At 35.7% G+C, this 25,292-nt stretch overlaps 7 protein-coding genes and 1 pseudogene across 10 annotated transcripts; 3 read left to right on the top strand and 5 right to left on the bottom strand.

The window, feature by feature from the left end:
• Positions 1-491: 491 nt before the first annotated feature.
• LOC106412959 lies at positions 492-995 on the bottom strand. Its single transcript, XM_013853823.1, has one exon. The coding sequence runs from the start codon at positions 993-995 to the stop codon at positions 492-494; it is 504 nt and encodes a 167-aa protein (XP_013709277.1).
• Positions 996-1,727: 732 nt separating this feature from the next.
• LOC111206391 lies at positions 1,728-8,705 on the bottom strand. Of its 2 annotated transcripts, XM_048757924.1 has the most exons (4): positions 4,950-8,705; positions 4,487-4,793; positions 4,113-4,290; positions 1,728-4,033 (listed from the first exon to the last, which is right to left on the bottom strand). In XM_048757924.1, exon 1 carries the CDS (start codon positions 7,904-7,906, stop codon positions 7,247-7,249), a length of 660 nt encoding a protein of 219 aa, XP_048613881.1. In that variant the 5' UTR covers positions 7,907-8,705; the 3' UTR covers positions 1,728-4,033; positions 4,113-4,290; positions 4,487-4,793; positions 4,950-7,246. The 2 variants fall into 2 exon arrangements, with proteins under 2 accessions (XP_048613881.1, XP_048613880.1); XM_048757923.1 differs by having other exon boundaries at positions 4,113-4,793.
• A 224-nt stretch (positions 8,706-8,929) lies between these two features.
• LOC106415409 (chloroplast stem-loop binding protein of 41 kDa b, chloroplastic) lies at positions 8,930-11,623 on the bottom strand. The gene is made up of 10 exons (XM_013856112.3): positions 11,278-11,623; positions 10,707-10,841; positions 10,534-10,620; positions 10,347-10,437; positions 10,198-10,252; positions 10,061-10,121; positions 9,730-9,951; positions 9,524-9,640; positions 9,345-9,434; positions 8,930-9,242 (listed from the first exon to the last, which is right to left on the bottom strand). The coding sequence occupies exons 1-10, from the start codon at positions 11,377-11,379 to the stop codon at positions 9,066-9,068; spliced, it is 1,137 nt and encodes a 378-aa protein (XP_013711566.1). The 5' UTR covers positions 11,380-11,623; the 3' UTR covers positions 8,930-9,065.
• On the top strand, positions 11,623-13,688 carry LOC106411978 (Golgi apparatus membrane protein-like protein ECHIDNA). The gene is made up of 6 exons (XM_013852849.3): positions 11,623-11,930; positions 12,280-12,336; positions 12,412-12,615; positions 12,759-12,818; positions 13,073-13,199; positions 13,345-13,688. The coding sequence occupies exons 1-6, from the start codon at positions 11,916-11,918 to the stop codon at positions 13,431-13,433; spliced, it is 552 nt and encodes a 183-aa protein (XP_013708303.1). The 5' UTR covers positions 11,623-11,915; the 3' UTR covers positions 13,434-13,688.
• A 58-nt stretch (positions 13,689-13,746) lies between these two features.
• On the top strand, positions 13,747-16,199 carry LOC111197972 (protein AGENET DOMAIN (AGD)-CONTAINING P1-like). Of its 2 annotated transcripts, XR_002658715.2 has the most exons (5): positions 13,747-14,533; positions 14,762-15,244; positions 15,312-15,767; positions 15,896-15,964; positions 16,074-16,199. XR_002658715.2 is itself a non-coding variant. In XM_013856309.3 (4 exons), the coding sequence occupies exons 1-4, from the start codon at positions 13,943-13,945 to the stop codon at positions 15,908-15,910; spliced, it is 1,545 nt and encodes a 514-aa protein (XP_013711763.2). In that variant the 5' UTR covers positions 13,752-13,942; the 3' UTR covers positions 15,911-16,199. The 2 variants fall into 2 exon arrangements, 1 of the variants encoding a protein (XP_013711763.2); XM_013856309.3 differs by having other exon boundaries at positions 13,752-14,533; positions 15,896-16,199.
• Positions 16,200-16,386: 187 nt separating this feature from the next.
• On the bottom strand, positions 16,387-17,203 carry LOC106415561. The gene has a single exon (XM_013856312.3). It carries the CDS (start codon positions 17,129-17,131, stop codon positions 16,619-16,621), a length of 513 nt encoding a protein of 170 aa, XP_013711766.1. The 5' UTR covers positions 17,132-17,203; the 3' UTR covers positions 16,387-16,618.
• Positions 17,204-19,688: 2,485 nt separating this feature from the next.
• LOC125587437 (rhodanese-like domain-containing protein 6) lies at positions 19,689-22,326 on the top strand. 2 transcript variants are annotated; one of them, XM_048757920.1, is made up of 8 exons: positions 19,689-19,966; positions 20,223-20,384; positions 20,459-20,564; positions 20,653-20,848; positions 20,924-21,005; positions 21,099-21,181; positions 21,268-21,400; positions 21,462-22,326. In XM_048757920.1, exons 1-8 carry the CDS (start codon positions 19,769-19,771, stop codon positions 22,269-22,271), a joined length of 1,770 nt encoding a protein of 589 aa, XP_048613877.1. In that variant the 5' UTR covers positions 19,689-19,768; the 3' UTR covers positions 22,272-22,326. The 2 variants fall into 2 exon arrangements, with proteins under 2 accessions (XP_048613877.1, XP_048613876.1); XM_048757919.1 differs by having other exon boundaries at positions 19,691-19,966; positions 20,650-20,848.
• Positions 22,327-22,349: 23 nt separating this feature from the next.
• The window catches only part of LOC125586874, a 4,617-nt pseudogene continuing 1,674 nt past the window's right edge, over positions 22,350-25,292 (bottom strand).

Here is a 25,292-nt window from a genome sequence, read left to right as displayed (position 1 = left end):
AGCATATTTAAGATACTCAACTGTTTGATTTTGGATTAGATGATAAGATCCATTATAAATAAATAAAATAAGATAAAATCGTTGACCATTTTACCAAAATAAAATCGTTAACCAAAAAGTTAATATATTTTTGACACAACAAAATCGCAAAAAAAGATAAAGCAATTATAGCAAAACTATATATTACTACTCCATACGTTTTATTTTAATTGTAGTTTTAGGTCCGTGCACAAATTTAAATAAATATTTAATTATAGAATAACATTTAGTTATAAAACAATTAAAAAAAAAACAATACTTATTTTGAAACAATTTTTTTCTAGTATAAATTGAAATGAAGGGAGCATCACTTATCAAAATTTATTCAACTTCCATCCCAAGATGAACATCTATGTTAATATAGAGAATAGCAATAAAGAAGCTTTCGAATACAATATTTTATTATAATATTTGTGAAAACATTTGCTTATATCAAAACTTCAACAATCATACTATGAAGAAACCATATGACCAATGATTTTTTCCATGGCCACGAAAACCTTTGTCTCTCTGTTTTTCTCTATCATCGGATTGATATTATAACCGGGCACATTAAAATCTGTCTCACAGATTACATCTTCACTGGAAATATTAACCATGAGTGTGATGATCTCAGCGTACCGTCCACTGTTAAAGAGAGATAAAGCATTCGTGAACGATGAGTTCAGAACAGCGTAAGCGTCAACACACTTTTGTACAACGGGTCTCTGGTTTCCAGCATTTAAAAGGATCGTGCTGATGAAGAAATATGTGTCGTCCGATATTCTTTGAGCTTCTGTCACTGTCACATTCAAGAGATCTTTCATGCTTGGGGAAGTAGCTTTGGCAAGGATCCCATTGCAGAACTTGATGTCTATTGTCTGTTTGCAGATTTCGTTGACTGTTTGTTGAGTGTTCGCTTCTGCGACGGAGCAAACGAGTGTTGTCGCCAAAAATATCAAAAGAATGCGATACATTTTCATTCGTTTTTTTTTTGGTTTGTGAGATTATGAGTCCGTGGTGGTTTGAGAATGATTCCGATGATATCTTTTATATTTGAAAATTAGGCATCTTAATAAATTAGTTAAAAGTCAAAAGATCTTTTATGGGTGCATATCTCTATTTTTATGGGTGCAAATCCATACACATTAAAAAATCTATAAATTAATAAAGTTAAGACTATAATATTTTATTAATTAAATTTATTAATATTTATTTTTTTCTAAAAAATCTATTTTAAAATACATCTTTCTAAAATAAAAAATATTTGATTTTAGTGCATGTACATTAATTAATATTTTAAAATTCATTATCCGTACTGTTTTTACTATATTAGTTGTTGTATATAAACTATGTTTTATAAAATTTAAATATACTTTTAGATATAATTTTACTAAATATCATCAAAATATATTGAATATTAAGAAAATATAAAGATATTTCATTATGAATATAAACAAACAATATAATAGTTATTTGCACTATATAAAACATATATACATATAAATTATTAGTTTATAATTTTAGTGGCCCCATATATTCACATATAATTTTATAAAAAAATATTATTATATTATCTTATCGATTGTGTCATATTTTGAATCGGTCCAACTTAAAACCACAAAATATTTATGATGTTTATTAATACCAAAAATTAATTTATAGAGTTTCTACTTATTAACTAAGTATTGTGTGATCATTTTATATTCTTAATTGTGTGTTGTTGTGTCATTTTTCAAAAGTGATTGCATGATTGATCACCTTTTCTGTGAAATTACAGCAATACGTATCATGCCAGAAAAAAAGGAAAATTGGAAAAATACATTTAGATGATAGTAAATTTTGAAGATTACACTAACCTTTTATTTTTGAAAACTACACCTATTCATATGTGAAATTACTAAATTGTCCAAGTTTAGTGTTTATAGTATCTAATATCTAATTTAATATATTGATTTAGAACATAAAATACTTGTTTAGAAAAATGAAAACCAAATTACCAGCAAGGATATAACCTTTTAAAATATAAAAACTGTTGATGACTTTACGAAAACAACTAAATAAAGTTTCCTTGATCCAATGGTTTGACTAAAAGTTTATGTTTCTATACCCGGAGATTTAGGTTTCGAGTTCCGAATAAGACGGATTATGCAAATTAAAAGAGAAAATATTTACAATGTGGTCTATGGCATGGTGCAAGGAGCACCGTCAATGGTGGATCCTATAAGACAGTTCAGATGATACAGTTAAACATATTTTTTCATAAAACATATAGAATTATCGCTTGTAGAATCGTCTATAACATTTCTAATAGTTTGTAATAACATAATATCCAATTTTAAAAAGAAAACTAAATGATCTCCTATCCTAAACTGGGTTTTTCTTTCTTGTTTCATATAGAGCATACATACACGAAACAATCCAAACAAATTGCTATAATTTTATCTAATAAAAAACAAAAATCCAGTAAAAAAAATATAATCAATGAGTGTGTTAATATAGTTCTCTTATCTTTGTTACATTTTAAACTGAAAATATATGCTAGAAATTTTCTTGGCATGGAGCACCGAACACAGAGAAACTCGTATAGATAATTTGATGTAGCCTTTCCATTCATAAAATGTTTGAATTGTCAGTATTTATGATGATGTGAAAAGGTTGAACACCTAAAACAAGAGATTCGATCTTTTTTTTCGCTGTGAAAACACCAAATGGTAACAACTTCAATAATAAATCTCAACAAAGATTCAAAATAACAATAATGGAAACTAATCGAGTTTTTTTTTTTAATTTATAATAATTTGATAATAATTAAAAATTTAAGTTAGTTACTATAATTTGTATTTGTTTTTATCAAATTGGGATAAAAATATCTTTACAGACAAGAAACCTGACTGGTGTAAACACAAAGATTGCGGTTCTAAACGTTATTAAGAGATTTGTACAACTGATACAACGGTTAGAAACTTATACGTTTGCGGAATACTTATGACTGGTTAATTACCAAACACATCAGTGGCTAAATAATAAATTAACAATATTAACATTTTAAATAATTATAAAATAATAAATACCATGTTACTATAATAAATATAAAATTATATTTATAAAATTATACAGCTAATTTTTTTTTTAAATGTGAAAATATACATTTTTTTAATTTTTAATATAAATGAAAATATAATATATGTTTTAGTATTTCAGATTATTTCAATTTTAAAATTTAATTGAACATTATATTATTATATTTACATAGTTTTATAAAAAAAAAAATTACTCTCCTGCAACCGCAAACGTTAGCTGGAACCAATTTTTGGATTTAAAAGATTCAAAATGGTTTGAAACAGTTTATGGCATTTTCTGTGATTGTTATAAGATACTAACAACCGTTAACAACTGTAAAAATTGTGTTTATGGGTGATAGTGGAAAAACCAGTCATGCTCAAAGTTAGTTTTGTAAAAAAACAAAAAAAAATAGTATTATTCAAAAACATGTATTTACCATATATGAAGACATTGACTGAATTTTCATCTGGGATAATTTGAAATGTATATTAGAGCATCATTAACCCCCAAACCCATTTGGGTCTCTTAATAAATATTTTAGTAATTGAATGTAATTAAAAACTCTAGTTAAGAAACACATTGATTTTTCACTCCAATGCTATTTTCTTATTTAGAGGTTCTTAAAACAAAAGTTTTAACATTACAAAAATTTTAACATTGCAAATCAAATCAGAACTCTAGTTAAGAAACAAAAATTTCTCGTTTTAGAGATAATAACATCTATCACCTATTCCTAAATTCTAACAAGTGTATATTCTGATAAGACCAATGGATACTATTAAACTCAGTATATCAATTTTGCAAGAAAAGAAACTAGTAAGTGGAAAGTGAAATTCACCTTCCAATGATAGACCGAGTATATCTCTGACCTGTAAGCATGTACTCAACTGACCAGCCTTGCCTTCCCAGACTCGTATTCTTGGATCACTTGTGGCTTCTCATTGATCAGCTACACAACCAACACATCTTCATATTAGCATCATTACAAGAGAAAAAAAAGAGACAGAGTGAAGAGAGAAGTAGTGTACTTGAGCAAGTTAGGAATGGGTGAGCTTCTTCTCCCCTCGGGCTTGCATGATTGATTTCTTCAACTCAGTAGGCACACGTTCATCTGATTTAAAATAAAGCTGAGCGATTTCCAACCATCCCTTGCTGCATAATGAAGAGCAGTGCGACCACCATTGTTTTTGACATTCACATCAGCAACTGAACACACACAAAAAAAAACAACTGAACACACACACAAAAAAAAAAAAAAATCCATCATCAAACGTCTCCGAGCATCTTCCCTTCATCAGAATTTACAAAGACGGTCGCGTCGAGCGTCTCACCGGCACCAAAATCATTCCAACATCACTAGACAAAACAAACGACATCGTTACAAAAGACGTACTATACTCACCGGAGCATAACCTCTCCGTCCATCTCTTCCACCCTCACAAAGCCACCGCCGGTAAGAAACTACCTCTTCTCATCTACATCCACGGCGGAGCTTGGATCATCGAGTCACCTTTCTCTCCCATTTACCACGACTACGTCACCGAGATCGTCAAATCTGCTAACTGCCTCGCCGTATCGATCCAGTACCGCCGCGCGTCGGAGCATCCGGTTCTGTCGTCATATGAGGATTCATGGTCAGCGATTGAGTGGAATTTCTCACATCCCCAAATCCCCAAAAAGAGAGAAACAGAGAGCAACATCATCAACATCTGGCAAAAAAAATCGAATTAAGTTTGGCATTATTACGAAGAAAGATTGGCATCAACATCCCCAAATCCTTGGGCTGCAAATTGGAAAAAAGCTCTACGAATTCGGAAAATTAGAGAGAAATCAATTAAACCCCAAAAAGATGAGAAAATGATAACCTGGGAAGATTTGTAGAGGAAAGGAGATGAAGAGATTACACCGGAAAAGTCCTACTCCTGCCATGACTTCTTCTTCTTTCTTCCTTCTTCAGGATAGAGAGAGCCAGAAGAGACGTCTCTTCTTTTGCTTGATTAAGAGACATAGTTTCAGATAATTGCTATTTTTCTTTCTTTTTTTAAAATTCTAAACACTAAGAGACGGATTTAAAAGACCCCCTTAATGATGCTCTTAGTATAGAGAATTGCAATAAAGAAGCTTCTGAATAGAATATTTTGATTATAGTATACTCTTAACTGCGTGTTGTGTCATTTTTTTCAAAAGTGATTGCATGATTTTATCACCTTTTCTGTGAAATGACAGAAATATTTACCATAACAGAAGAAAATCCAGTCAATGTCTTGATATATGATAAACAACACACAAAAGAATACCAACTGAAGAAGATTTTGTTTGACTACGTAGATGATTGCAGACTGAAGTTTAAAGTCTTATACATGAAATCTCAATTGTTTACCTACAGAGGTATGGACCTCTAAAAGATAAAATAAAAAATGGATTATTCGAGTAGGGGTAAAGGAGTAAAAGATAAAGAGAAAAAATCTAAATATTATATATTTTTTTTTAATAGTCAAAAATATAATAAAAACATTTATACGTAATGGTAAATAGTCTTAGATGAAAATTTCTAAGCATTTAAAATCTAATCTATTAAAACTGAAGTACATTTAGTATTTAACCCTAATTTTTCCTAAATAATTACAAGTCTATGCCACTGTATTTAAAACAAATGATTAATCAATACAACAATTATCTTTCCTGTGGATTTTGTTATAACAAAACGTGACCCACTCCAAAACTAACTTTATTATTTATATTCTCTATAATCAAGCATCTAATCTATTAAACATTTAATATTTAACCCTAATTTTTTCTAAATAATTAAAAGTCTATGCCACTGCATTTAAAACAAATGATTAATCAATACAACAATTATCTTTCCTGTGGATTTTGTTATAATAAAACGTGACCCACTCCAAATCTAACTTTATTAATTAATCAAGCATAATTAATTTGAAATCCAAACGTGATTCTCTTTAATATTACATTTTTATTGTCCAAAAATATGTACTCCATTTATAATATAATATATATATGTAATTAATAATTTCAGCATTTTAAATACTGTGGTATGGGTACAATATAAAATTAACAACGAAACTAATAAAACAAAATAATTAATAGATAAATGTATTACTAATCATTTATTTGTGTTAAAAAATTCACTCAACACAGTAACAATCCAACAAAAATCTAATAATGTTTGCCACAGTTTATACAAACAGTAATTACCAATGGTTTATAATGATTTTACAAGTTAAAACAAACACTCGCACAGACGTGCGGGTTAAGCTCTAGTTTATAACTTATAACTGATACTGTTTTGCACGATTATTATGTATTGAAATTATAGAGAAAATAAAACTATGTCTTTAGTGGATGTATTAAATCTGAAATTTAGAGTAATTATATTAAAGTGACTAGTCGTATGTTATTTAATTTTTTTTTAAACTATGTGTTTATTGAATTTGTGATTTTATAATACATTTTACATATTGGATTATACGCGATTTGTTATATTTTATAGTGTTATTGTAGAGTTCTTAACTATAAATTCATAAATATAAATTATAATAACATCGTTAAAATTAATAAATTAATAAACACTAAAAATTAATAAATTTCTCTGGTTCCAAATTTGGTCGATTCAAAATCTAACATAAATTGATAAATAATAAGATAATAGTTTTGTAGAAAATAGTAGGTAAATATATGATCCTATTAAAATTATAAATTAATAATTTTTATGTATATACATTTTATATAAGTACAAACAAACCATTATATTGTATGTTTCACATTCACAATGAAATTATATTTCTATTTTTAACACTTAATAATTAGTGAGTATATTCAATCTGAGACTTAGAGTGATTTGTATTAAACCTATGAATCATAAGTTATTCAGTTATATATATATTTTTTAAAAACTATGTGTTATGGAATCTATGAATTTAAAATTTACTATAACATCCAATGCTATTTAAAACAATTAAAGTAGTGAATTTTAATAGATTTGTTATAGTTTATAGTGTTTTGTGAAGTTGTTGATAAATATATATAAATCCAAATCTTATGGTTTTAAATAAGATTTTTGTTTGATATAACTAAATAATCTTAAACTTATTAAAACCAAAGATAATCCAATTTTTTCCAAAAACTATATTGGACTTCTTTGTTACAAACTGCTTATTAATATATTACTTAGTTGATTTACATCATTGAAAAAGCAAGGCTCGGTAGCAAGTGAGTTAAGCAAATAACCATTTCCATTTTTCACCATATACCCCGAAACCGCAGACATGGTGATCAAGATTTTCATCACTCTGCTCTTCTCAATCAAAAGCTTCTTCTTGTTCAGAGGAATCTGAAAATCGGTCCTGCATCTTTTCAAGATCTTTCTTGTGGATAAAATGTCTATGATCATACGTTCGTACTCTTCCCGACAAAACTCATGGCGTACTTTCAAGAAAGTTGTGGTTTCGTCAGTGTAAGCCGTTAGACAAGTGTTGAGACCAGTCGTCTCCTCAGGATCAGGATGTTCACGCAAGATATTACCGATGAAAACATATGTATCACTTGCGTGTTCAGTAGCGATGCGTAATATCAGATGGGTGAGATCTAAGAGATTAGTTGTTTTTGTGTCTAAATGTTTGTGAATGATTTCTTTGCAAAGTTCATAATCTCCGCTCTCAATGCAAATACTATTGATCAGTTCTTGTGTCGGTCCACCGACTTCGAGTGCTTCCATGTGATGGATAAAAATATAGAGAGCAAGAATGGTCATGGAGCCTCGCGGGAGTTTCATATTTTTTTTAATCTGAAAACTGTTATGCATTCATCAGGTCCAAGAAATGAAGATGTATAAATACTTGTGTAAGCTTGAGGATATGTATTGGTTTGCCAATTAATGTTCCAAAATTATATGTCAACTCTGTGTAGGAAAACAATCTTTTAATTTATTCTTATTTGCTAAGATTGGTTAGTTATAAGTTTTGGACATAGTTTATAGTTTCATTTACTTATAAGATAATCCTTTATTAGATATCTTTTTTTATATCACTTAAACAAAAAGGATCAAGAAATTCAGAAAATGATGAGGAACTCCGATCATATTTTAATTTGTAACAGTTATCCATAGTTTAGATTAGATAATAATTGAAATCAATAGTATATATTTAAGAGCAACATTATGCTGATGACGATGATGACACTATTCTACAACAAGATATAATATTGGTTATAATTAATAATTAAAAGAAATGACTTGTCTTTAGTATATATGATGATAAAGCAAATTAAAATTTTGACACGAAGTGGGAAATAATCCTATAGACATTATTAGTGATTTTTCTTTTTGAGAAAACATTGTTTATCAATTATTTGTGAAGTGATTTACACATTTTATCTAAGTGTCTTCTCTACATTCACTTACACTAAAAAAGAATGTGACATGGCATAATAAAAATAATGACATAGCTTATATCTAAATTAACATAGATTACTACATTTAACTTCAGTTTATATTTTTGACAAACTTTTTAGAATATAAAAATAATTCATACATCATCATTAAAATAAATTTATTCAAATATGACTTTAAATAATATATAATAGAAAAATAAAAATATTTTAATGTTTTCAAAATATTATTTAATTCTCTTTATTATAATTATACAATTTTTATTACTAAATTTTTTTTTTTTCAAAATTCACTACAATTTTCTTTTTAAAATCATAAATTTCTAATACCGAGAACCGAACGTAGTTCAGTTTTGGTTCAGCTCGTTTGGACAGTTGCATGCAATGCAACTTTCATTCAACTCTATTGACTATGTCCCTCCTTCACTAAGTTTCTAAGTAAACTTCAAGAGCCAGACCGCCTCTTTTATAAAAAGCCGAACACAATCCAAACAAAAATACATTTGAGACTGACAATAAACTTGAGAATCTTCTTCAGTGTGAGATCATACAAACCATACAAGCCAAGAATGTTTCTATTGAAGAACAAGTTTCTTGCTTAGAATCATGTCGTCAGTAGTGAAGTCCGCCTCTTTTCGGAAAGTTCCACGACCGAAGTCAAGGTTGTATGAGTCAGTGAGACCCTCCACCAAGTCGAACTCTGGTTTCCATCCAAGTACATGCTTTGCTTTCTCCACCGAGGCAAAGAAATGCTGCAAGATCATACATAAACAAAAACCACAACCTTATTAAAAAAAATATATATTCTTTGAAGTTGTGCAGCCAGAATCATTTGAAATGTTTGGAGGTATTACCTGGTCACGGAAAGGGAACGCCTTCTTCTTCCCAAAGTCGAACTCTTTCGGGTTGTAGTGAACAATCTCTGGCTCTGGAAACCCACCAGCCTGATAAGATTTTAAAACATTACAAGTTTACATCACTTGCAACTAAGTTACTCAGGCAATGGGTCCAAAAAAGACTCAAGTGTATGTACCTTTGCGCAAGCTCTTGCTAACCCATCAAAGGTGACATACTTCTCTCCTGAGATGTTGAATATCTCCCTGCTAGCTTTCTCGTTACCAAGCACGGCGAGAAAGGCTGTTGCCAAGTCCTGAAAATTACATAACCATTGTTTTGACTGTTATAGAACATTATTCTTGAAGCATGCATGATAAGAGAGTTATGAGGTATGTGTGTGACCTTAACGTGACCGAGTTGTGAGATTTGGATCCCAGAGTTTGGAACTGGGATAGGGCGACCAGCTTTGAGACGGTGGAAGAACCATTCTTCAACGGGGTTGTAGTTCAATGGACCGTAGATGTAGACAGGACGAATAGAAGTCCAGTTTACACCTTTTGATTGCAGTAAGCTCTCTGTCTCCAGCTTTCCCTTGTGCCTGCTCTTTGGGTCAACTGCATCCACCTGCATCAGTTATGTCCCAAATTGAAAAAAGTTGATTACATATGAACATGAAGAATACATAGAGATTACAAGCTAAAATATTGACCAAGAATAAGATCAGTTTACATACCTCACAGTGTGGCAAGACATCAGATTTCAGGTAAACACCAGCTGAAGAACAGTATATGTACCTATACAATTAACCACACATATTACAGTTATGAAAGGATGTTTTGTTAAAGCTAGCAAATGTGGTATATAACTTACTGTTCTAGTTTAGGCAGTGCATCTAATATTGGCTCAACTTCTTCAGCTTCTCTCCCTGAGAATAAAAAAAGAGAAGGTACAATATGTATCAAATGTAATTGGTTGTCTCTGTAGAGAGAGAATGTAACATTAATTAGACAACTTGTTACCGTTGATATCATAAACAACATCGAAGCCTTCAGCTGAAAGACTTGACTTCACAAAGTCATAGTCCTTTCTGTCTCCTTTCAAGTGAAGAATCTAGCAAAACCACCAAGCAAAGAAAAAAAACATTCATTCGAATAATTGATCATCAAGTTCCTCTATGTGCGCTTTCACAAGGAATAGTGTAATTACCTTGGAAGAAAAATCAGCAAAGTCTTGGTCAGATTCGCCAGGGAGTTGTTTGGCAATAGGAGATTTACCTCTTGTGAACAATGTAACCTGCAAAAGCAACCATTGGTCAATGAGAGAAGGAAACTAAAAGACAGTTAATTTGATTGGTCATGGAAGAGAGAATGAAGAAGAACCTGATGTCCTTCTTTGACAAGGAGCCTGGATAAGAAGATACCGATGAATCGAGTGCCACCCATTATAAGAATCTTCTTCTCGCTCGATGCTGAGACATAGAGTGCTCCTTTTGGCTGTTGAACCTTCCTTTTGTACTGAAAGTTTCAACAACAAAGCCAAGTCCGTAAGAAAATCTAAGGCTACTGATGAATCTGAAGGTAGAGCTTCACATCAACAAGGATAATCTTGAGGATGTATTCAGACATATCAAGCCAAAACCACACCCAAAACATTCACACTTTATGACAAAGAAGCTCAGTAAGCTTTACTCAAATACAAAAGCAGAGCTGTTACCAGAACCACACAAATTACTTTTAGACACACATTCATTAATCTAGAGACAATGATCCATTTCTCAATAAGTTAAAAAAACAAAAAAGAGCATGAACCCATAAAATGGATACATTGTGTAACGTGATGAACAGGTTAATGAACTGAAAAGCAAAAATACAGATTTTTGAAACAGAGTTTGAACCATAGATAGACACGCAATTGAAACGTCAGGTGCAAAGCAAAAAAAAAAAAAAAGACCTGGACTTGTGAATGGAGCTTGGCGCCATTAAAGTCAGAGAGAGAAGAAGTAAGGAGAGATAAAGAAGGCTGGCTCTGTTGCAACATCATCATCTTCGCCATGCTTGTTGGTTCACTCTCTGAGCTAACTGAAGAAGAAGTCTTATGTGAGTGTCTGTGAATGGTTCGTGAGGCCCCATCATCTTATTGCTTCTGATCATTAAATCTTTATTATCTTTTGGATAAGACAATGATCTCAGCCTCTCATGGTCACATAGTTCACAGCCATTTGTCTCCTCTTCTTTCATAAACAAACTCATCTTTAATTTCTCTTGATGTGGATGGATATTGGATAGTGGATGATTCTGACCCCAACGCAAGTTTTTGTGGTGAAAGTGCAATTAAACTTTTTATATTAGGCCTAATGGGCCATAGTTGACATACACTTGGGCCTATGGGCTGATTTAGAATTAAAAAAGATTTTACAAAGGGAGAAGAAATCACGTAGCACGCACGCACGCGCAAGAGTTTGAAGATCTGGTTAGTACTGAAGAAGAAAACTCTGTCGGAAAATTCTATCTTTCTCGGAGGGAAGAATCCATTTCTGAGAGGTGCTTCGCTTTCTTTGCTGATCAGCTTCGGATTGATTACTTCGAAAGATGGATCCTAACCAGGTGAATTTTAGCTGTCTCGATACTTCCTCTACGCCTCAATTTACCTTTCGATTCGTGTTAATTTCGGAGCTCGATTACTTATCAGATTCTTGATTAACCTCGATTACCTGTTCGATCTTGACGTTATTGTGTTGGATCTGTGTTCTTCGTTCTCGTATGTACACGTTAGAAGCTGGAAACCTTGAGCTAAATAGACATTACTAGGTTAAGAATCGTTTAAATCCAGAATTGTTCACCTTCTCGCGACAATGCCTAGCCAGATTAATCGTTTATGCACCTTTTCTGTTTATTATTACATTATAAATTACTTGAGAATTTATACAGCTTGGATTGTTTTCTTTCAATGCAGCCGCCTGTTGAAAACTATGCGAACCCAAATACATGTCTCTTCCATGTTCTCTTCAAGGTATGAGCTCAGAGTTTTTATAAGTGTATGGTTAGATAGTGGACAATGGTAACAAGTTTTTGTTTTTGTGCCCAGGGTGCTGCGTTGGCGTTTTACATTCTATCCGCTCTCTTCTTCAACAGCTTTGTCATAATCTTTGTTGTGACTGTTCTCCTTGCTGCACTTGACTTCTGGGTGGTTAAGAACGTGAGTGGGCGTATACTGGTTGGTCTCAGGTGGTGGAACGAGATCAATGACTTGGGCGAAAGTGTCTGGAAATTTGAGTCTCTTGACCAAGAGGTTATCCCCTCTCTTCTTGTGCTTCATGTTTTTACTTTATTCAATGGGCTATAAAGGTTCATGTTTCTAGAAATGCTGTGTGGTTTTTACCTTGTCTTGGATTTTTTGAATAGTCATTTATTTCGTTTGTTTATATGTATCAGTCCTTGGCTCGGATGAACAAGAAAGACTCGTGGCTTTTCTGGTGGACGCTTTACCTTGCAGTGAGTAGTTCCTATCTTAAACTACAGTTTGTAGCGTATGCTTATCACTTTATGTGTTGCAACGGTGATACATATGAATTTCAGAGCTTGTCTTTTAGTATCCCACATTGACCATATTAAAAGATTGAGAACTATCCTTGAGATTGTAGCTATGGGTTTAATTTCTAAAGGAAACATTACAAACTTGTGAATGTATAATGCTATCTTTTATGTATTCGCAGCTAAATCTTCTTCTTATCTTTTCCTTTCTTTAGGCAGCTGCGTGGTTGATCCTTGGGGTGTTTTCACTGATAAGGTTTCAGGCCGACTACCTGCTTGTTGTGGGCGTTTGCTTGTCCCTCAACGTGGCTAATATCATCGGCTTCACAAAGTGCAAGAAAGGTAAGATCCTCCATTCCAGTATAGCCCTGACTTTATTAAGATCCAAATCAGCTATAGAGCATTAGGTTCGTAGATATGTTGTGTATACAATAAGAACGCATGCATGTACATACTCTAAACCGATATACACACTCTTCGTTGGCAGATGCAAAGAAACAGTTTCAGCAGTTTGCTTCACAGACAATCGCATCAAGGTTCCAATCCACGGTACAATCTGCCTTCACCCTTGTTTGAAAAATAAAAAAGGTTTTAGTGAGAGCAAAGACTGTGTACAAAGAAGATTGTCGCCATAAGCCACACCATGTCTTTTTTTTTTTTTTTTTCTGGCTGATTGTTTTTTCCACTATATAATATTAACGGATATAAGAAAGAGGCTTATCATATTCGTCTTTTTACCCTATGCGTATGTCTAAACCCAAACGAAATCTCAGAAATTGTACTTGTATTTCTGATTTCGGTGGTAATCTTCAAGATCTTCGTTTGAATTCAGTTGAGCTACTACAAAAAAAAAGGGAAGGTTGACTGACATAAATGGGTGAAAAGCCTTTACTAAAAAGAAAGTAAAGTTGGGCCTCAACGTCTTATCAGCCCAGAATCACATATTCACAAAGTACAAGCTAACAATTTTTTTTTTTTTAAATTGATTTGATTCCTGAAATCAAAATACAAAAAACCCTAGAAAAAGCCAACTCCGTTGATCCTTCTCCCTCCACACACACACATCTCATTCTTCCCGCCAATCCATGTCTTCGCGTCGTCGCCAATCTCCTATGGTATCGTATCCGACGAACCAGAGGAAGAAATCTCCCAACAATAATCATCCCCTGAACCGTCTCCCTTCTTTCCTAAAACCCGGCGCCGCTGTTGAGATCAGCACCAACGAGGAAGGATTCCGCGGAGCGTGGTTCATGGGGAAGGTGGTCGCCGTCCCATCCCCAGATAAGGATCCCCTCAACTGCCAGGTGGAGTACGCGACGATCTCTGAGGCAGACGGGAGTAAACCGCTCAAGGAGTTCGTCGACTTGGATCATCTTCGTCCTGCGCTTCTTCCGCCGATGTCTGAGATGGAGAAGAAGAGAGATATCTTGGCTGGGGAAGATGTCGACGCGTTTTACAAAGACGTTTGGTGGGAAGGGACGGTTACTGAGGTTCGTGGCGATGGGAAGTTCAGTGTTTACTTCAGAGGCTCCGGGGAGCTGATTCAGTTTCGCAGAGATGAATTAAGGTTTCATCGGGAGTGGATTAACGACACGTGGAAGCCTCCGCTAGATGAAGCTGAGGAGGAGGAGGAGGAGGAGGAAGACGAAGTAGATGACTACACAGAAGACAAAGAGGTAAAAAATGTTCTAAAAATCGCTAGACGGTGTGGTTAGGCGTATAGAGGATTATTGTTTAGGCGCGTTATGCGCATAGAGGATTATTGTTTAGGCGGGAGCCTAGGCTAATATTTCTAACGCCTCGGTTTGAAAAGAATTGTTCTGTTCATATCTGATTGACCAATTTTTAGAACACTCTTTCTTGTAGAGCATTAGAATCCACATTAATCGTTACAGTTATAATAGGTGCAGTACCTTGTACCGCAAGTGAATCTGGAAACTACCAAAGCCATTGCGAAAGAGATGTTTTCCAGTGGCACAGTTGTTGAGGTTAGCAGCGACGAGGAAGGTTTCGTCGGGTGTTGGTTTGCAGCGAAAGTCGTTGAACGCATTGGCGATGACGAGTACCGGATCGAGTACAAAGACTTGAGGGAAGAAAACGGCGTCGAGCCTTTGAAAGAAGTAGCCGACTTTCTGCACATAAGGCCACCGCCACCAAGTGACGAGGATATAGATTTTTCAGTTGGGGACAAGATTGACGCTTTTTACAACGACGGCTGGTGGGTTGGTGAGGTCATTGATAATTTGAAGGATGGAAGTGTTGGTATCTTCTTCAGGGAGTCGGCAGAGAAGATGCGGTTTGGAAGGCAGGGACTTCGTTTGCATAAGGACTGGGTTAACGGGACCTGGGAGCTGCCACTGAAAAGAGGAGAGCTGAAGAGAGCAAAGGTAGTGTTTGATTTCTATATTGATGAATCTTCTTGAAATGTTCTCATATGTGTGTTTGGATCTGCAGAAAGTTCCATGTGAACGGAACGTGAGACCTAAAAGAGCAATCGACAAGCAATATTTCAGCATTGGAGCTCCAGTGGAAGTTAGCAGTATTGAAGAAGGATTTGAAGATTCTTGGTTTCTTGCGAAACTTATCGAGTACAGAGGAACGGACAAGTGCCTTGTGGAGTATGATAAGCTGAAAGCTGAAGATGGGAAAGAGCCCTTGAGAGAAGAGGTTAATGAATTTCAGATAAGGCCTCAGCCACCAGAGATGGTCATGGTTAATCCGTTCGAGAAGCTTGACAAAGTTAACGCTCTGTATAATGATGGATGGTGGATCGGGGTGGTTAAAAAGGTTCTTGCTAAGTCGAGCTACCTGGTTCATTTCTCCAGAACTGATGAGATTCTCAAATTTCATCATTCTCAACTAAGGCTGCATCAGGAATGGAGTGATGGGAAGTGGATAACATCTTCTAAGGTATCACTCCATCTCCATTATTAAAAAAAAAAAAAGGCAGTCAGCATCGGTCCTGGTTGTTGACCTCTAACATGTATTAATCATATGCTTTTACTGATGGGGTTTCTCCCATTAATTTTTGTTTTCAGTCTCATACGGTGTAATTAGGCTGGAGAACGCGTTAGGATTTTGGGATCTCAAGTTTTGTTAATTGGGAGGTATTTGAAGCTTGTAGTCTTAACCCTGATGTTCCCTAGCTATTTTTAGACAGTTTCAGTTATGAAGATTAACTAAAAGACAAAAGAGTTTATATTTTATTGATTTCAGATGAGACACCATAACGCACAAAGGTTTCATGTAAGGCTGATTACTTGCCTTTTTGATTACCCTATTGTGAAGTGAACTTACAAATATATATTCTTGAAAGAGGTAAATGTAGATCATTATATCACCTACGTTATCTAGCATCTTATGGTCTTTCGTGATCATTTTATTTGTGGCAACTGTGAAGCACATTAGTATCTATCTCACTTCCTGTAGTATATGGTCAAACCTGCTCTGGATGTAATACTCAAAAGCCATACTTATTGTGCTTTTGGAGTCAATGCATATGAATGATGTTACTATAGTGGAAGTGACATACAGAACCAACTTCAGTATAGTTTATAAATATTATACGGTAATTTTTGTAAGAGCAGGATGATGTTGACATCTTATTACAGGTAAAAATAAAGCAGCAACGAGCGATAGGTAATAATAGATGAGAGTAAGAGCAGTGAGAAACACTAACTCTCAATGGTCGGTTTAAATTGTTGAAGCACACTTCAAAAGATTTTGATCTCTTTTTACTATAGAAGCAGTGAGAAGCTTGGTTAGACCTCCTTGACGGGAACAGCCTCTTTGGCAGGTTCTTCCTTGGCAGCCTCCTCGGTGGCTTCACTGCTCTTCTCCTTGGCAGGTTCCACTTCCTCTGGGACTATAAAAGCTGAGACAGGGAAAGTCCTGGAGAGTGTGGTTGGTGACTTAAAGGTGATTTTCTCTTTCTCCTCTGTGTAGATCTCACTGATACTGACCCAGATAAGAAGCTCCTTGGCCTTGACTCCAGTGAGCTTCTTGATCTTGCCGGTTTTGACCACGGCAGTGACCTCGGTTCCATAGGAGACAAGCTTATCGATATTTTCGAACTTGTGGGTGATGCTCTGTTTCTGCTTCAGCCACACAACACCTGACTCTCTGTCATACCCAGCCTCTTCTATGTCCTTCAAAGGTAGTAAGCCATTGGGCATAGATATTTCCTTGAGGAAGCATTTTGTCTTCTCCCGGCATATCTCATCTCCCGTGTACATCTCTGCCTTAGCTCTCACCTCCTCTGTGACCAAACCCATCTCTGTTTCTTGGGGGTTTTAGTTTAAGCTTTTATCGCAAAGCTGAAGTTGTGTTGTGATTGAAGTAGAGACTTAACCTTGTGATATATAGATGCATGTAAAAAGTGCATTAATGGGCATGGTTGTGAAGGTTTGTGGGTAAGTTAGGAGGGTAAGTACATAAAATTTGATACGTGTCATGCCCTGTTTATCCCACTTTTGGGTTAAAATCATCTGGCAATCATCATCATCACAATAATGGACAGTTATTACTATTAATAATATAATAAATGCAGTGCCTATCATCAGGATTGGGCATCATTACTCGTTACTCGTTTAAACTCGCTGTTTAACTCGTCTTAAACTCGCTATTTGACTAGTACTCACCTCAAAAATCTAAGTACTCGTTGTTGTAAGACCAAATATCATTATTATTTTTAGTACTTGACCCATTACTTTCTCAATTACTTAGTATTTGTTACATGATCTATTAAATACTTGTTCATATTTTTTTTTTCTTTTACCTGCATCTAGGATTGGAAAAGAAAAATACTCAGTATTCTTCTTATACTTGTTTTGTATCCGTCTTGATTTTTAAATTCGTCATCATCTAGTCAAATATTAAATACTAACAAGTATTAAAAATTTAGATATATGGCTTGTTATTTGCTTAGAGAAGATATTTTTGTCATCGTGAAAATTATACAATGCTTATATATCGAAATATTTATATATTTTTTATTTGTCTTCTTTATAATATGAACAAATATTTCGTTTAAAATAATTCACATGTTATTTTAAGTAAAGAATAAATAAAACAAATTTTGATATCCATTTCTATAAAAATATTATTTAGTAAGTATTTATTAAATATTCAAAAAACTCGTAAATAGGTCATGAGTACTTGTAAATAGTTTAAAGTGCTTGTAAATAGCAAGTAATAGAGCGGAGCAAGTAACTTGCAAGTAATTCATTTTTGATTAAGTACTCGAAATAGCAAGTACTCGTTTTTAACAAGTTAAGTACAAGTCGAAAATTTTATTATTCGTGCAAGGCAAGTCAAGTAGCAAATACACGCAAAATAGCGAGTGATTGCCTTGTGCCCGGCCCTGCCAATCATCTCACTTTGTCTTTTACATATGAATCGAATCAAATAATCCCTTGAGATATTGAGGATCACCTTTTTTCTTCACTACCATCTTTATAGAACCCAAATAAATACTACTAAAGTTCACATAACTATTAAGAGTTCCCCACTTCTAACTTATTGATTGTGATCTCTCACCTTACTTTCTTGAGACTTGATGTCTTCAATTAAATCCTTCCTGTTTTATGATTATTATGAACAAACGCTAAAACCAACATCATATCGGATATCAAGCAAGAGCCAAGTTGTTCTCATGAATTAGACTAATCATTATGCATCTCAATAAACTGTTTCAAGTAACAGTTCCAATGTAACATCCACAGCGTTTTCATGGTATATATTATATTCAACATTGTCTCTATGTGTTTGATTTCCTTGGGAATTGATACTGTTAGCACCTTGTAGTCTGTCTAAGATAATGCTCAGTGGTTTTGAAGACGAAGCTGTCCTTCGATGGACTTAGGCCGGGGCATTTTAACATGGACCCGAAGACCCGAACCGGAACCGACCCAAAAATATCCGATCCGGAACCGGACCGAAAATATATAAGTACTTTTTGGGTCTAAATTTATTTTACCCGAAAGAACCGGAACCGAAAAGGAACCAACCCGAATAGATCCGGACCCGAAAAGAACCGACCCGAATAGACCCGACCTGATAAGAACCGATTTGTACCCGACTTAAAAACATGTATATCTAAAACTATGATGTTTTTGTGTTCTATTTTATATATATTATTTTATGATTTAGTTGAAATATCTTTTGTGAACAACATTTGTTATTATTTGTTAACATTTTTTAAGTAATATAAAGCTTTAAAATGTAAAATCTAGAGTTTTAAAATGTTTTATTTTAATTATTAATAGTTTTATTTAAGTTGTTTTGTAAAATTTTAGATATATATGACAAATATTCAACTAAAGTTGATAGAATATATGTCATTTTCAGATCTTAAATACCCGAACCCGATCCGGACCCGATATGGACCCGAAAAATTATGGGTATTTTATGGGTATTTTAATTATAGACCCGAACCGACCCGGATCCAAGAACCGATACGAACCCGAACCGAAAATTTCTAAGTACCTATTGGATCTAGACCTGAAAAGACCCGGACCCGAAAAGAACCGGTCCGAACCTGATCCGAAAAGAACCTGCCCAAACCCGACCCAAAGACCCGAACGCCCAAGCCTAGATGGACTAATGGAGATGGGCATCTTTTAAGAGTCCTGAACACTATAAACATCTACAATGGACACCTGCATAGGTTCAAGGCAAATAGAAGTTTAAGTCTGCTATTGCTTAGTGTTCATGGTATTTTTGACATCTCTGGTCCATTATTGGCTTATGAAATGGTTTAATTATACAAATTTCGGTTTAAGTATACTCCGGTTTAATTGGATTCGGTTTTCTTAACCGCAAGCAAATGACTTCTCCCTGTTTCCATCTTCGCGAATCGCGACTTCCCGAGCCTGAGAGATTTACCGTTTGGCTTCACTGAAAAAACCCTAATGGGAAGAACGAGCTCGTGTGGTGGCGACGGCGAGAAGCAGAGGATTGAAGATAAAGAGCAATACGGAGTGTTGCTGTACTACAAGTACACATCTGTTCCCGATGTAGACGAGCTCGTTTCCTTTTATGAATCTAGCTGCAACTCGCTCGGTTTACTCGGCCGAGTCAGGCTCTCCCCTCACGGCGTCAATGTCACCGTATGCTTCTAATCTCCTTCTCTTCATATCCGATGTTGTAATCAAAAAGGCTAAACCTTTATGTCTTTAGAGGAATGAAAGACAGTAAAGTCAAACTCTTTTTGAGTTCTGAGAGTTCAGAGTTAGTTGGGTTTGATTGCAAGATCCAATCCATATGAACCATTTGAAGAGTCAGAATCCAAAGTTTGAAGCTTTTTTTGATAGAGGTCTGTTTATAGAGTTGTGATAACATTAAAAAGTTTGCATTTTGGTTTAGGTTGGTGGGAAATTAACTGCATTGGAGGAACATATTGCTTCCGCAAAGTCGAATTGTTTGTTTGAAGGCACTGACTTTAAGCTTGCATCTTGCAATCATCCCTTGAATGACAAAGTTTCTCAGGAGTGTGGGTTTACATCTCTCTCCATCCGTGTTGTTGAGGTTCTTTGCCTTCTTCTCTTATTCAATCCCAAGCTTTACCTCCTTAGCCTTTTTGACATGACTGTGACATGCAGGAGTTAGTGACCTTTAGTACTTGCCCTCTCTTGAAATCACCAGACATCTCAAACGCTGGAAAGCATCTCTCTGCTGCTGAGTTTCATTCTGTCCTGGAGAGTGCCAGTAAGATCTTTCTTTTTAATCTGTATCATCACCTGCTTCTATATTGTGTGTCTCATCATCTGATTATGTTTTGATTCAAACTCAGAAGAACAAACTGATGAATCCGGGAAGTCTGAGAATAAAGAGCTTGTTTTGCTGGACGCTAGGAACCTGTACGAGACACGGATTGGAAAATTCGAATCAGAGAATGTTGAGACCCTTGATCCTGAGATCAGACAGTACAGTGACTTGCCAACGTGGATTGATCAGAACGCAGAGAAACTGAAGGGAAAAAACGTTCTCATGTATGAATTATAGTTTCTTGTTCAGTTTTACTTTCCATATATCATTGAAGCTCCAATTGTGTTGGGTAAAACCAGGTACTGCACTGGTGGAATCAGGTGTGAAATGGCATCTGCCTATATCAGATCTAAAGGCGCAGGGTTTGAGAATACTTTTCAGGTGAGATCATGAATAGCAAATGGTTTTGATAGTTGATACACAACAAGTCACTGAACTTGGCTGACTCAAGCTGTTAATTGATTCTTGAAACAGCTCTATGGTGGCATACAGAGATACCTTGAACAGTTTCCCAGTGGAGGGTTCTTCAAAGGAAAGAACTTTGTGTTTGATCACCGGTATACATGTCTAGGCATCTTTCTCTAGTGACCCACCAGGAAAAAAATGGTAACTTACATTTTCTTTCATGTGGGTGGGTTTGAAGGATCTCAGTTGGGAGCTCAAAAGAGGATATAATAGGCTGCTGCCTTCTCTGCAACAATACCTTTGACGACTATTCTCCACGTTGCCGTTGCAGATTATGCAGGATGCTTGTATTAGTCTGCAATCATTGCCAGGTATTGGATCTACTTCTCATGGATTTTGTTACCTTGGTCTAATGATGTGGTGTTGACGCAGGTTAAAGGAGATGAGTATGTGTGTGAGCTGTGCCGAAAACACGGAAAAGGACAAGTCCCTTTGAGTCTTGATCCCTCAAAGGAACTTACCCCTGCAGGTGATGACGATACAAGGAGGAAGCTAAGGATCTTATGCTTACATGGTTTTAGACAGAACGCGTCTGGCTTCAAAGGGAGGACTGGATCACTAGCAAAGAAACTAAAGAACATCGCTGAGCTTGTGTTCATAGATGCACCTCACGAGCTACAGTTCATCTACCAGACTGCTACTACCCCTCCTCCTCCACTTGGGGCATGCAACAAGAAGTTTGCGTGGTTGGTATCACCAGATTTTGACAAGCCAAGTGAAACAGGCTGGACCCAATGCCAGTTTGATCCATTGCAGTATCAGAACCAAACCGAAGGGTTTGACAAATCGTTGACGTATTTGAAGACGGTGTTTGCAGAGAAAGGACCTTTTGATGGCATTCTTGGATTCTCTCAAGGTGCAGCAATGGCTGCAGCTGTATGCGGGAAACAAGAGCAGCTCGTAGGTGAAATAGACTTCAGATTCTGCGTGTTGTGCTCGGGTTTCACACCGTGGCCATTGTTGGAGAAGAGAGAGCAAGGTTCCATCAAGTGCCCTTCACTTCACATTTTTGGAAGCCAGCCTGGAAAAGACAGACAGATTGTGACTCAAGCTAGCTCGGATTTGGCAGGGTTGTTTGACCAAGGCTGCGCCACTGTTATAGAGCATGACTTTGGCCATATCATTCCTACAAAGTCTCCTTATATTGATGAGATTAAAACTTTTCTTAACCAGTTCGTTTGAGGACTTTGTTTATCAGAAGACAATGTTCTTGCAATCAAATAATTTTTCTTCTTGATTTTGTAATCTGACAAGTAAAAAAATTTGAAAAAATAAACTGTCACAACAAAGATAAAAGTGACAAATACAAAGTGTGAATCAAATCCTAAACCAGTACACCACACTAGACATGATTCATCCCAGAGTTTTAAGAAATGAAGATACAGAAGCAGAGAATGATTCAAACAAATGACAACAAACAAAAGAAGTATAAGAGCCTTTTTGCACCAGTACTCAAAAACCCAAACTTGAACCCCAATCACAGTTCCAAAAGATGAATCTCATTGTCCCTCAAACCAAAGTATTTCAATGTTCTATACCTTTTTTCAACCAAATTTAAATCCACCAGGGGGAGCAGCGGTCTGGTTATTCCCAAAACTGAATCCCTGTTGTGGATTTTCATTCACACCGTCTGGCAGAATCTGCTCATCCTCTTCTTCAGCCCAATATCTCTCCAAGATCTTAACAGCCTTCTCATATATCTCATTGTTATCATGGGACTGAAGGTTTTCAATTTTGTCCAACCCATCAGATTCTTCAATTATCTGAGCATAGAGATTTACTCCACGTTTAACCCCATCTCCTTGTCAGCCTCACCAATCTTGAGAATGTTCTCAAGCCCTTCTAAGCACACTGTCACGATCCTCGGATCAGGGCAAATTAGAAGATCACAAAGAGGCTTGATGCAGCCTTGTGCTACCAATACCTGCATGCAAAAACTATATTATAGCATTCTTCGATATTGAAAGAGATGTTGGTATAAGACTATAAGAGTGAACACTGAATTGTAATTTCACTTGTTTGCAAATGCACTTAGGAATAGAGATGGCTTACTGAATCTGCTCATGAGACCCTCCTGAGGTAGCATTTGAAATAGCCCGCGCAGCTTCCTTCTTTATATCGAACTCCGCGTTTTGGAGCAAATGCACAAGAGGGAGGACAATACCAGCGCCAACCACAGCCTATTGTTTGAATAATATAGAGTAATTAAAACTTTGCCTTTAGCCTCTGAAACTTTGATGATTAACAATATTTTATGAAAAGCCTCATACCTCTATCTGAACTTTATTCCCAGCAGTGATATTCGATATTGTCCAACAAGCTTCCTTTTTGATACTTTTCTTGTGATTTTGCGTAAGCAAATTATAAAGGTGGGGAAGTACACCACTATCAATTATAAACTGAAAAGCAAACATACATGTGTAGTCTTAATATGCTAAACACAAACCCAAAACATTATGAAGTACCATTCTTGACAATCATACCTGTGTCTGAGAGTCATCACCGGTTACGATGTTCCCAACGGTTCGGAGGGCAGGAATGAGAACCGTAGGTGATGGATGACTTGAAGAAATATATATCAACAAAATAATACAAGTTAGTGAGAGCAACCAACACTCAAATTTTAAAAGGAATAAGGAAACTAACCTCAAAAGCTCCACAAGTCGTGGACAGACACCTGCCTGGATCACAGCCTGAATCTTATCATTGGGGCCATCTGAAAGGTAGGAGAGAGCCCAGCAGGCATCAGTGAGAACTTCTTCATCATTCAGATAAATAAGCTGCCGAAGAACTGGCAGGGCAGGCTTCACCTGGAAGATATGAATATCAAACATCAATGCTCGGAATAATGCGAGGATGAAGGCAACCAAAGCAATCAAGTTACATAAAAAGAATACACTTCTCCGTTCATACCTCTTCAATGGTGTTGGTGGTTTCCCACGACAAAAGTTGGACAAGGTCCATGTAGCGTTCCTTAGCATGGATAACTTTGAATTTCGTTTAACTGAGACAGCAAGGTGCAAGAGCACCACAGCTGAGAACAAGGTTCCTGCAGTTTGGCGAGTCTCCAGCAACATTCCCCAAAGCCCACACGGCCTACAACGGATAAAATATATAAAGGTTTATTATAAGAAAACAACATTAACGTTTTAGCACCTAAAAAACTACAGAGAAGCACTTGGCTGAGTATATATTTTGGAACAAAAGAAACAATAAATAAACCAAATATGGCGGGAAGTATCCTTCTCGAAATATAAAATAAAATTGCAAGTGAGAGCTAGTTAGTGGCAAACCTGCTCTCGAACGTCATCACTAGCAGAGCTGAGAAGCTCAACGAAGATAGGCACCGCCCCATGTTCAATCAAACCCGAGTATGATCTGATGTTCCTGACGCAACGTTGGTCAAAGCCCATGCAGCCTCAAACTGCAAAGACAATTCTTACGTGTTTTTTTTTTTTTTTTTTTTTATTTAAGTCACAAACCATAAGGGACAAATCTAAAAAAAGAAAGAATTTATGGAACCATACCTGGAGTTGTGGATGGTCTTGCCTTCGAAAACTCAACAAAAACGAGGGATAACACCCGCTTTGATCACCTCATCAATTGGAGGACTGCGCTCTGCTCATCAAAATTACAAAACAACCATCAGATCTCTCTAATATTACACACATATAACATTCTGAAAGGAGAATTAAATGGTGAACCTACCTATAGATAACAACTTTCTAAACTGAGTAGTAGCTTCTAGCTGAGCTTGAGGATCCTCAGAATAAACACCTTGTACCATCATTGGTATACCTTCCAACTGCCAAAAGCAGCAAATAAACAGCATCAAATCTATTAACAAGATCAGCACATGAGTTAGTCCTAGATTTGTTGTAATATAGGATCTGATCTTGATTTGAAGGGAACACACACAATCAAATCAAAGATCCATACTAACAAATCAAATCCTAAGATCCAAATATTAAGCTCGAGATATTTTTTCAGATCAGCGAGAGTTACTCGTTTCTCAACGGCGGCAGCGCTCTGGAGGGCATCGAGACCAGCTCCAGAGGCTGCTGCTGCTGCTGGAGCATCATGCCTTCGCGGCGCTTCTTGAGGAGACTGTCCTCACGCTTGTTTTTTCGAATCTCGACGAGGTTGTCCTCTCTCCTCCGCCTCGCCTCATCGGCATCGACACCTGTCTTGTATATCTTCCTA

Source organism: Brassica napus, chromosome C5 (assembly GCF_020379485.1).
Source record: "Brassica napus cultivar Da-Ae chromosome C5, Da-Ae, whole genome shotgun sequence".
Classification (NCBI taxonomy): Eukaryota; Viridiplantae; Streptophyta; class Magnoliopsida; order Brassicales; family Brassicaceae; genus Brassica; species Brassica napus.
The sequence above is the reverse complement of the archived record's forward strand: the minus strand, read 5'-3'. Positions and strand labels throughout refer to the sequence as shown.

Coding starts and splice junctions, on each gene's coding strand:
- LOC106412959 (XM_013853823.1), bottom strand. CDS start 995: ATGTATCGCATTCTTTTGATATTTTTGGCGACAACACTCGTTTGCTCC.
- LOC111206391 (XM_048757923.1), bottom strand. CDS start 7,906: ATGCATAACAGTTTTCAGATTAAAAAAAATATGAAACTCCCGCGAGGC.
- LOC106415409 (XM_013856112.3), bottom strand. CDS start 11,379: ATGGCGAAGATGATGATGTTGCAACAGAGCCAGCCTTCTTTATCTCTC. Junction 10,438..10,533: donor TTGCTGATTTTTCTTCCAAG/GTAATTACACTA, acceptor TGGTTTTGCTAG/ATTCTTCACTTGAAAGGAGA. Junction 10,122..10,197: donor GCACTGCCTAAACTAGAACA/GTAAGTTATATA, acceptor TTAATTGTATAG/GTACATATACTGTTCTTCAG.
- LOC106411978 (XM_013852849.3), top strand. Junction 12,337..12,411: donor TCTTCCATGTTCTCTTCAAG/GTATGAGCTCAG, acceptor TTTTGTGCCCAG/GGTGCTGCGTTGGCGTTTTA. Junction 12,616..12,758: donor TTGAGTCTCTTGACCAAGAG/GTTATCCCCTCT, acceptor TATATGTATCAG/TCCTTGGCTCGGATGAACAA.
- LOC111197972 (XM_013856309.3), top strand. CDS start 13,943: ATGTCTTCGCGTCGTCGCCAATCTCCTATGGTATCGTATCCGACGAAC. Junction 14,534..14,761: donor ACTACACAGAAGACAAAGAG/GTAAAAAATGTT, acceptor CAGTTATAATAG/GTGCAGTACCTTGTACCGCA. Junction 15,245..15,311: donor GAGAGCTGAAGAGAGCAAAG/GTAGTGTTTGAT, acceptor TTGGATCTGCAG/AAAGTTCCATGTGAACGGAA.
- LOC106415561 (XM_013856312.3), bottom strand. CDS start 17,131: ATGGGTTTGGTCACAGAGGAGGTGAGAGCTAAGGCAGAGATGTACACG.
- LOC125587437 (XM_048757919.1), top strand. CDS start 19,769: ATGGGAAGAACGAGCTCGTGTGGTGGCGACGGCGAGAAGCAGAGGATT. Junction 21,006..21,098: donor GGTTTGAGAATACTTTTCAG/GTGAGATCATGA, acceptor TTCTTGAAACAG/CTCTATGGTGGCATACAGAG. Junction 21,401..21,461: donor TAGTCTGCAATCATTGCCAG/GTATTGGATCTA, acceptor GTGTTGACGCAG/GTTAAAGGAGATGAGTATGT.